General features: G+C 45.2%; 1 protein-coding gene across 2 annotated transcripts in view; it reads left to right on the top strand.

The window, feature by feature from the left end:
- Pou6f2 (POU class 6 homeobox 2) overlaps positions 1-10,042 on the top strand; it is a 366,558-nt gene extending 356,516 nt beyond the window's left edge. The window contains exons 8-9 of one of the 2 annotated variants that reach the window (XM_021215891.2): positions 6,020-6,188; positions 9,583-10,042. In XM_021215891.2, coding sequence (XP_021071550.1) covers positions 6,020-6,188; positions 9,583-9,979 — 566 coding nt within the window. In that variant the 3' untranslated portion in view covers positions 9,980-10,042. Of the gene's footprint in view, positions 1-6,019; positions 6,189-9,474 lie in introns of both variants that reach the window. The other variant, XM_021215890.1, reaches the window with a different exon arrangement.
- The last annotated feature ends 1,139 nt before the right edge of the window (positions 10,043-11,181 follow it).

Raw genomic sequence — 11,181 nt, 5'->3', positions numbered from 1 at the left:
TAGCCCTGGCTGTCCTGGAACTCACTCTGTAGACCAGGCTGGCCTCGAACTCAGAAATTCGCCTGTCTCTGCCTCCCGAGTGCTGGGATTAAAGGCGTGCACCACCACGCCCGGCCAGCAATCCAGCTTTTATGAATAAGAAAAAAAGAAAAAAGATAAAAGAAAAGCCTTCTTTTCTTGCTTTTATGTAAAACCAGAAGCATGTTCATTGGAGCCTTGTGGAAAACACTATGCCTATGTCTGGGACTCATTCCTCTCAACTCTTCAGTGGACAACTGACATCTACACCAACACTTCTCAGCGCATGGAGTTTCAGAATCCAAAGTGTTCTCTTTAACTCTGATTGTTGTTAGTAATACAGTAAAAAAGAAAAAAGGGAGGAGGAAAAGAAAAATTGAAAAAAAAACTGCACAGTCATGCATGCAGGTTTAGTTCCAAGGGTTGGGAATTAGCAAGGAGTTATCAACTAAAGAGATGATGATGAAAATGAGATGGAGATGGAGAAAATGATGAGATAAGATGAGATGGAGAAAAAACGATGAAAGGATACACTTACGTAAAATTGCTGACCACATCCTAAACTCTCCCCAACACTGCACCGTGAGTGTGTGTGCGTTATGTGTGCGCGTGCTTAAGATCAGTATTAAGGTACATTGTGGAAGGCTTTCCATGAAAACCAGTCCTTCCTGTGCTAATTAACAACTGGAATAGTAAAAGCCAAAGGGCTATTTCCCACAGAGATATCTAGTTTGACAGTGAGAAAACTTTCCCCAATCATAGACCACACTGGCCTCCTGTCCCACTGAGCCACAGCTTTATCCCCTCTCCTATGCAGGGCAGAAGGGATTAGGAAAGGAAGAGGTGGGGCCTCTCTCATGAGTGCCTTCTCACCAGGCCTGTCTGCCTCATCAGTATTATGTAGATGAGCACCAAGTTTTTCTATACCTTGAATCCTGCTGGATGAGGACATGAATGGGTACCGAAAGACAGTGGCACAGCAGAGATGTCACACCCAGACTCGGTAGAGACAGATGCAGGAGCAGGCAGATCCCTTGCCTCAGAACACCATACTAACTTGAAAAAGTGCCCTTGGGCCCCAGGTGACTTGAACCTGCCAAATTGAGAAAAGCCTGTTCTAAAACCCATGTTTATACAAAGGAAGTCTCTGGCTTCTGTGGGTTAGAATGGTGTCCCAAATCCAGTCCACCACGAGGGTTTGACTGTATGCACCCCATGCCACCGCATGGTGGGTGTCAGGCTCTAAGAAGCTGCAGGACCCCAGTCCGGGGGTGGGGAAGCACAGTCTGAGGTCCCCTCAGAGCTGCTGGGGGGGGGGGGGACTCAAACTCTCCAGCACCACAAATGCCTCTGTGTGCTGCAGAAGGACTGACTCTGGGGTCCCCAGGGCTGCATGGAGGATGAAGACGACAGGTTCTCATTCTTGGGCACAGCAGACATGGATGCCATGGAAGAGCTGAGAACAGAGTGTGCGCGGGGATTGGGGGGGGGGTGTGCAGGAAGGGCATGAGGCTGGCTCTAGGGGCTGAAGGGAAAAAAAGGTGGGGAGGAGAATGTTCCAGTTGGTTCTCGCAAGAAGGCAAGTGTCTCTGGCTTGCTCAGCAGGCAGCTTGGTTTGGTGGAAACCTGGTCAAGAACGCAGAGAAGCCTCTTATGTGAGATTAGGTGAGGCTCTTTAGAGGAAGATCTGCTCCATTGCTCCAGCGTGGTGGATGCGAAGAGGCAGTCCATGGTTTTAAGGCATTTATTGTCATGGCTGGAACTGGAACTAAGAGGGTAGTAGAGGCAGAGAGAGGGAGAGAATAGAGAAGTAGAGACTAGCCATGACCACATGGAGAGGGGAGAAAGGAATGGGGAGAGTGGGGGAACAAGAAGTCAAGAGAGAGGCAAGAGTAAGAGAGTAAGAGCATGAGGAGTAGGCTCCTTTTATAGTGGGCCAGTCCTACCTGCCTGTTGCCAGGTAACTGTGGGAAGGAGCACACCTGGCTGTTGCCAGGTAACTGTGGGGAGGAGCACACCTGGCTGTTGCCAGGTAACTGTGGGGAGGAGCACACCTGGCTGTTGTCAGGTAACTGTGGGGAGGAGTCCAGACAGAATACCAGGAGCTTGGGGCATTTGTCCTACATGACTGATGGCCACAGAATTATGGATCTGGGGCCTCGTGTCAGGAGCCTGGTGTCTGGGAGTACAGCAAACTTCCTTCTGTCTCATGCAGAGTTATCTGCTGGGACTCTGGGGTTTAAACATAGCTCAACCAGAAAACAGGCTGCTGCTACTGCTCCTCTTCTTCTTCTTCTTTCTTCTTCTTTCTTCTTTTCTTCTTTTCTTTTTCTTCTTTTCTTCTTCTTTTCTTCTTTTCTTCTTCTCCTTCTCCTTCTCCTCCTCCTCCTCTTCCTTCTCTTCCTCCTCCTCCCCCTCCTCCTTCTCTTCCTTCTCTTCCTCCTCCTTCTCCTCTTCCTACACCTTTCTTCTTTCTTCTTCTTCTTCTTTTCTTTTCTTCTTGTTCTTCTTGTTCTTGTTCTTGTTCTTGTTCTTCTTCTTCTTCTTCTTCTTCTTCTTCTTCTTCTTCTTCTTCTTCTCCTTCTTCTTCTTCTCCTTCATCTCCTTCTCCTTCTCCTCCTTCTTCTCCTTCTCCTTCTCCTCCTTCATCTCCTCCTCCTTCTTCTTCCCCTTCTTTTTGCCTTCTCCTCCTCCTTCTTTTTACTTTCCTTTTTTTTTTTTTTTTTTAGTTTTAAGTTTTGAGTTTTGAGCATCCAACATTTCCTGCAAGTCTACCAAATACTTCACCATCTCTGGATGAGACTAAGCCAATCTTTTCTTTCACCCTACCATTCTATATCAGCAGGTACAGAGTGTGCCCCCTTTCTATTCTAATTTAGGATCCCTCGGCTACTAAATTTGTGCCTCTCTCCTCTTGCAAGTGGACTTTTAAAACCTTTTCTTAATCCTTATCATTTTTCCTTCCACATGAAGATTTTTCGCTGTTATCCTTACATGGATATGCTGTCGATCTGTCCTGCACTTTGGCCTTGAAGAGCCACTGTGCTACGTAGACTTCCCTGCTTAAGCCCCAGAACCAAGCAGGAAGAATGCCCAGTCTAAACTCAGGCTCATAGCTCATCTTGGACAGGCAGCAAATGTGAGCAGAGCCAGAGAAGAGGTGCTGAGAGGCAGTAAGAATTGGTTCCAGGTGACTGGACAAACTACGGCACATTGTAGGCCCTGTGCACATGAAAGAACAGAAATCTTGCTTTTGATTTAAAATCCCTTTTTATATTGTTGGCCAGTAATTCAAATTTTGTGTGTGCCTTCTATGATGTTCATGTGCAGCTCCCACTTCCGGGAACGTTTTAATGAAGAAGTAAGTGCTAGAGACTGCCATGTGTGTAGATGTGGTCTCCCAGAATTTTTTGTGAACCCTGAAAGCCACTCCATACTACTATGCTCGTGGGATTTCAAATTCAGAGGACAGTCTCCACCACAAAACACATCTTGCATTAACTGAATGCCAGGTTTCTAGAAGGAAGTTTGGGGAGGGATGCTGGACAAGCAGGACTTTAATTTATCTTACCTAAATCAACTTTATACAAAACCCTCCAAGCCCTGCCCATACATATATGCTCTCAATCTGCTACTCTGAAATGTTCATCGCTTGGAGGAGCCCCTTCTCCAGTCCATGTGCCCCTTCTATTTACAAAGCAAAGCCCTTACAGTCTGTGAAAAAAATGAATATTTTTGTTTTGTTTTGTTTTTTAGTGAAAATAAATTTTTCCATATAAAATATCCTGGTAATAGTTTCCTCTCCCCCAATTCCCCCTAGGCCTTCCCCACCTCCCCTCCAACCCACATCTATACACATACAAATAGGCATTTCAAGAATAATGATAAAATAAAGACAAACCAGAAACCAAACAGCCAAGCAAAAATCACAAGAAACACAGATACAGAGATGCACCCATTTACACACACAAAGAAATTCCATAAAAACACATAAAAATCAAAAACAATAATATATACTATATGTGTTGTGGTAATTTCTTACCCCAGTAAGCTCATATAAAAAACACACAACCTAGTTATATTTATAAACTCTATGTCTAGAAATGGCAGAACTATCATTATACTAATGCATCCCTGTTATGCAACCCCTTGATACTTGTGGCTTCTCCAGACCATGTGGTTCTGCTCCATCCTTCTACCTCTTCTTCCTCTGTCCTCCACTCCCATCTTTTCCTTCCACGGCCCAATCGCAGGCTCTAGTCTTTATGTGATCAGTCAGAATAGGGAGAAGGTTCAATGAGATCACCTGAGTACATGATCTACTCCATGTCGGGGGCAACCCCTCTTGGGGAAACAGAATTAACATCAAAATATGAACAGCACCAGGGCAATCCACAACATATACATAAAAGACTTGTAAGATTAAAAAAAAATAGAAATTTTTAAGACCTCCAGAAATGCCATTGAGTTTGTTTTATGCAGCCATCTACTGCTAAGCATGGGACCTGCCCTTAAAAATGACCCTTCTGTTTTTCTGTAGGGTTTTCATGCCTTAGTATTAGACCTCCAAGCCCCATTAAACTATAAGTATATGCCTCCTCCACTCTACTGAGAAACCAGGAGTCACTTTAAAATACTCACAAATGAACTGCAATGGCCAAACCCCTCTAATCTGTGATGGACTGAGGTCTTGTGTTATGAAAATTCTAAGGTCTTCTTCAATGGCCTTGCTGAGTTGCCCTGTTTGGCCATGGACCCCTGGGGTTCAGTCCACCTTCTTGCTTCAGTACCACACATGCGTGCCATCCTACCTGACTAGGAGTTTCCTTTTAATGTGAAGATGAATGCACGATGTACCAGCGTTACTCCTCTTGTTGACAGTACATTTTCCATTGCCTTAGTAGGATTACTCCCTGTGCTGAGAGAAGTTATACACAGTGCTCTAGGCCCCTCCCCAACAGACAGACAGATGCACCTTCCTTACTTAAAAGCACCTTTAAAATGTCACTTGGGGTGCAAATGTTTCTTTTAGTACCATCCAGAAAGTATATAGCCTTAAGCCCAGAGGAGTACCACAGTCCTGGGACAAGAGCAGAAATTCACTGAAACTGATGGGTTGCTGTGCAGGAGGAGGAAGAGCAACTTTCAGCTGAGTGGGAAGAGTGAGGTGAAGAACAATAGAGAGAAGGCTTGCAGCAGCAGTGACTTCCCCACAGGCAGCATTGAGCTGCACTGAAATCTCCCACCAGGCCTAGCCCATGCTGGCTCCAGCTTGGCGAACACTTTCATTTATCCAGGGATCAGTAGCCAGGGGGGAGAAAGTTTCATTCTCCAGCTGTTGTGTCATTTCCCTTGATAAGTCCTAAATTGACCGCGTTATCCGGCACCAAAGGAGCCTTCCTGTGGTAGGCAGTTTTTATTATGTGCCCTTTCAGGGGACAAAGGCAGCTGTGTCAGTAAACCGCTATGGGGAAAAAAGACAATATTATTCTCACAGCTTCATAACCATGCTCTTCTGAGGGGTAATGTGAACATAAGAAATGAGGCGAGATTACCATCTATTACCCTGGCTCCGTGGCGATCAGGTGAAGGGAAAACAGAGCGCTGTTTCCTTCGTGGCCAATTGTTAGCATGGAGAATTCCAATTAAGACATTTCAAAGAGAGACCTTCTTGTGTTTGTCTTTGCACCAAATATGAACAGGCTTACCAGCAAAGTGGGTCTGAATCCCTCTACCAAGAGCCTCCCCCTTGCTGGCTGCTGTTATTAAGCCCTAAAGAATTGTGCCCTTGCTCTGGGAAGTGGCAGGGTAAACAGGAGTGGCTTACCCTGGGATGGAAGTGTCTTGAAGGATGGCTTGTACAGGAGGAAGGTGTGCTGAAGGGTGAGAGACACAGAAGGTATCGTGATGGTTTCCCCGCCGCTCTGTGGCTGCTCAGTGATAAACACCCTGACTGGTTGTGTGTTGACATGTTGATCCTATTTTAAAAACATCTCCACAGATCCTCAAACGGCAGCGGGTGAGGTGGACGGGGTTAATCTGGAGGAGATCCGAGAATTTGCCAAAGCTTTTAAAATCCGACGCCTGTCCCTTGGCCTGACACAGACTCAGGTGGGACAAGCCCTCAGTGCCACAGAGGGCCCCGCATACAGCCAGTCGGCCATCTGCAGGTAACGGGCGCTGCATGCTGTCACCTGTCCTGGCCAGCCCGGGCCTTGTTTGTCCTTGCAGCTCAGCTTGTCTTCTTTGGGTGGGCAAACTGGACAAACAGACAGAGCATGAAATTAAGAACTGGGGTAGATGTATGTTGGGACCGGTGATGTTGATACAAAGTGGGGTGCCAATGCAGAGTTGAGGGGTCCTGACCTCCTAACTCCTATCAACTGTTAGAACTTCCAAGGCTGGCCGGTTGAAATATGCTGCCCTGGCCAGGGGTCTCCCTTCTCCGTGCCTCTGCCAGATGAGAATACCAACTCCTGTCAACACAGGAGCACCCCTAAGTAAAAGCAAAGCCGCTAGTCCACCCTACTGTTAACCACCCAGAGATGGCTGCAAAGTTTCCATGAAATGCACATTTTAACAAATTTCCCTATTTTGTGGAAGGAATTTGTATAGCTTGCTTTGCCAGACACATCTTTATAAGCAAGGAACAGGGAAAGTGAAAGGAAGGAAGGAAGGAAGGAAGGAAGGAAGGAAGGAAGGAAGGAAGGAAGGAAGGAAGGATCCCTTTTAATGTTAGTGAATCTGGCCTAACTGTACCCCCCCCACCCCACCCCACCCCCCACACACACACATTAGATGAATAAATGACTGACTCCAGCCTTGGTTGTTTGAGTTGATCCGGGTTAAGTCTTCAGGAGCAGCCCCATGTATGCATGTGTGTTGCACTAATCCTATGTTTATGCATGAGGTAACGAGGCACTCGGTAGGAGCTTTTTCCTCTTGGGCGATGCCTTAAGAGTCCTCCTCCATCAGGAACAGCCAAGAAACCAGCTCTAAACTCATTTAAGTGGATTTTGTTCTTGGTGATCCATGAAATGCTGTCTTTTTATCTGCTCTTTATACTTTTAATGTATTCCCCAAAGGACAGAAGTGTACTTTCCTACAGTTTAAGACTAAGGTTATAAATAACATCAGTATGGGGTGGTAGCTTGCAGCTCACATTTTGCTCAATGATTTTCCATAAAACCCATTGATTGTTGTTAAATACAAAAAGCACCATAGGATCCTCTCACTTCTATGGTCTCCCCTACTGTTTTTTCTTATAAGATACCTCCCTGTAGAAAATAACCTTTATTCAGTCTATACAAGGATACTACTGCTGAGAAATTTATATCAAGGCTTGTATATGTTATTCCAAACAACACAGACAGAAGCATCAATGCTAACAAGCAGCATCAATGATGGGAATATTGTTGTTCCCTGTCGGCAGACATTAATTTTGTCTGGTCCTGACGCCTTGTGATCAAAGAAGCCACAGGTTTTTTATTTTGATGCCAATTTGACATTGTTGCTAACTTCCTCTTTGGCTTATTTTAGCCCTAAAATGTAATTTTCTTTTATCGACTGGAGTGTTCTCTTAATGTTTCAACTCATACATGAACACGGATTCCTGGGCATCCCCAATCAGATATGCTGATTTGTTAAATCTTCCCCAGAGGGAAGCTAAAAATGCAGGAGATTGCAGACCTCTGGAAATTTACTATTGGTTAACAGAGCAGACACCTCTATCCTTTATCCAGTTCCCAGTGATTCAGTGAGGCTGTTTTAAAAGCTGTCTATCCTAATTAATTAACTAATTAATTAATTACTCTTGAATCAAGACTTCACACTGGAATATTCTCAGTGAGTCCAAAGCCTGGAAAAGAATGCACATCCGTGTCAAGGTGCCACTCTGCTAATTGGCTGCAGAGACCCCTAGGTGCAGTGTGAGAACCTCCTTATCAGAGGCACAAAGGGAAGAATCCCCTTGGTGCCCCTTGGCAGCACAGCCCTGTGAGGCCAGTTGCTATCAAGACCTCAGGCTCCAGGCTTTTATGATGAGTGGAGGATATGGCAAAATGCAGAACGTGGCACGTTCTCACAACGATGGCTTTGGGGAGCCTGCCACAAGTGACAAACTCATTAATAATACTAAGTGATTAACTCACCGGGCTTCTCCTTCCTTAGTGAATGTTAGAAGAAGTTGCAGTTTTCAAATATAAACAAACGCTTCCCTAACTGGCCAAGGGGAAGGGAGTGTGATGGAGTTAAATCCTTGCTTGCCTTTGAGCTGCTCATCTCAACAAAGGGATCTAAAGATGTACTCTGACAGCCAGATCCTGGCAAGGAGGAAGGCCTTCCTGGTCTATCCCTTTGCAAGCATCTTAAAACACAAGATGATTGCTTTTCAACAACATGGAACACTTTAAGAGAAAGTCTGTGCTCACTGTTTCAATAGGAGGGACATGAATTTGGACTTAGAATAAAGAAACAAAGGGAGCTGGTCCCCTTTTGTATTTTACTGACAGAATAAATTTAGTACCAGAAAGGACTTTTTAAAACACTCTATATAATTTTGTCCAGGATGCTTCGTATTTTTTTTTTTAAAGTAAACGTAGCAAAGAATTGCTGATGGCAATTGATGTATAGAAGACCTCATTTACAGAAAAATGATATCATTCAGGTACAGTTTGCAGATATCCCACATTAAACACAGCATGATGCCCTGGTACGAAAGTGCACCATTACACTGGATGGTGATTGGAAGGCATGAGATGGACTAAGCCCACCCAGGGGTGGGGTATTCCATAGTAATTACAATGTATCCAGCTGTTTAGGCCAGAACTGTAAAGTAACAACTGGTCTATGTTTTACCTGGACAGGAGGCATGTTGTTAACTTACATATGGGGAAAATTGTTACCAGAGAGAAAAGAAGTTAAAATAAGACACAAGGGGAGATAAAAAGAGTGGCATGAGGAGGAGCTTGGCCTAGCAGCCTTCCCAGACTATGATACTAGCTGTAATATTTATCAAAAAAAACACAATGGAGAGGAAGGAGAGGAAAACCAAATATATAACACAACCGTTTTAAGTGGAAGAATAAGACAACTGTTATTTCGAACATCACTGTCTTGGTTAATTCCTGCTTTAACAATTCTGAAGGTTGGAGAAATGAACCTGGGAACAGCTTGGCTCTCAAGAGGGAAAAAAAAAAGGGGGGGACCTGCGAATTGCTTGTGTTTCCTGTACACCGGTGCCTCTTTCCCCTCCCCTGTCTGTGTGCCTGGGGATCTGCATGGCTGGCATGGAGCTTGCTGGGAGGGTGGGTGCTGGCTGGGACAGGGCTGGCTACCTTGCAGCTGGCTGCTAATCTGGAGTGAATTCACCCTGCCAGGCAATCAGGCAGGCAGGCAGGAGGCCCACCCTGGCAGAGGACTCAGTGTAAGACTGTTCTTTCTCAATTCTCCCCCCAGACACACCATCCTGAGAAGCCACTTTTTCCTACCACAGGAAGCCCAAGAGAACACTATAGCTAGCAGTCTGACAGCCAAACTGAACCCTGGCCTTTTGTATCCTGCCAGGTTTGAAAAGCTGGACATCACCCCTAAAAGTGCCCAGAAGATCAAGCCGGTGCTTGAGCGGTGGATGGCTGAGGCTGAGGCCCGCCATCGAGCAGGTATGCAGAATCTCACGGAATTTATTGGGAGTGAGCCATCCAAAAAGCGCAAGCGGCGCACCTCCTTCACGCCCCAGGCCCTTGAGATCCTCAATGCCCACTTTGAGAAGAACACACACCCCTCAGGGCAGGAAATGACCGAGATTGCTGAGAAGCTAAACTACGACCGGGAAGTAGTTAGAGTTTGGTTCTGCAATAAGAGACAAGCTCTGAAGAACACAATCAAACGCTTAAAGCAACACGAGCCCACCTCTGCTGCCCCCCTGGAGCCCTTAGCAGACTCTCCGGAAGAAAACTGTTAGACCCACCTATTCATGGTCGGACGGAAGCATCACAGAAACTGAGCACTAGCCTGAATCTCCACACACAAAAAAAAAAAAAAAAAGAAAGAAAAAAAGAAAGGAAGAAAAGAAGAAAGAAGAAAGAATTTAATGAAAGACGTGCCCCAGTCATCATCCCTTGTATGTAAAAGACTAAAAAACAAAAACTACCAAATGGGCAGAATGGTTTATACGTGTCCGTTGGTTTTCCAAAAGGAAAAAACAAAAAAACAAAAAAAGAAAGAAATTTTAAATTTTTAAACAAGAAAAATGCCACATGAAGGAGTATGTGATAGGATCATTCGCTCCCCGACCTGTCTCCCTAACGCCAGTTTTTTAAAGCAAACCAAATAACCACTTGCTGTTTTCTGTATATGATAAAATGTGAACACCTTTTAAGGAAAAACAAAAAACAAAAAACACTGAACCAAAAAAAAGAAAAAAAAGAAAAGAAAGAAAGAAAGGAAGGAAGAAAAAGAAGAAAAACAAAAATCCCCCGCCAACACAAACTCGCCTCTGTTCGAAGCGAATGCAAGCCTGCCACCTGGAGGAGCAACTGCATCCCTTCAGGGACTAAGTGCTGATCGCTGCAAACCCTATTAACCAAAGTCGGAACCACTGCAAATGCTCACACTGGCCTCTGCGGAAAAAGTTGTGTTAGGAATTTTTACCTTTGTACCAACGGAAAAGTGGGAAGCCCGCTTTCTCCCATCTTTCTTGCCTGTTGTCTGGGCCACCAGGGTGAAGGCCATTGTTGAAATCACCTTGTGTGGCTCGCTGTCTACCAATTTGCTTCTTTAGCTGAAGAAGGAGCTTCCTTTTGTTTGGTTTTGGTTTTTTGTTTTGTTTTCTGAATTGTGCCATTTCCTTTTTCTGTTTTATGTTAGGCAGATGGTGGAGTGGAGAAACAACCTGGATGGTGGTGTGCCAAAGCACGCGTGGCTTTCTTCTCACTATGAGTTGTAGGTTTGAGAAAGAAAATGGAGCTCACACCTCCCTTTCCTCCCTATTTCTCCATCTCCCTTTCATGGGGGCTCCTGGGATCTTCTGGAAGATAGCAGACGTGGGAAGGAACAGTTTCTTTCCCTCCCCAATCCTGCAGAAATGCAGGGAGACACTCCAGGATAACTAGGTCTGTCTGCTGAATGACTGTCAACACCGGGCAGAGGCTGGAACTGCGCTCA

The sequence above is a fragment of the Mus pahari genome, chromosome 16, assembly GCF_900095145.1.
Source record: "Mus pahari chromosome 16, PAHARI_EIJ_v1.1, whole genome shotgun sequence".
NCBI classification, from domain to species: domain Eukaryota; kingdom Metazoa; phylum Chordata; class Mammalia; order Rodentia; family Muridae; genus Mus; species Mus pahari.
The sequence above is the reverse complement of the archived record's forward strand: the minus strand, read 5'-3'. Positions and strand labels throughout refer to the sequence as shown.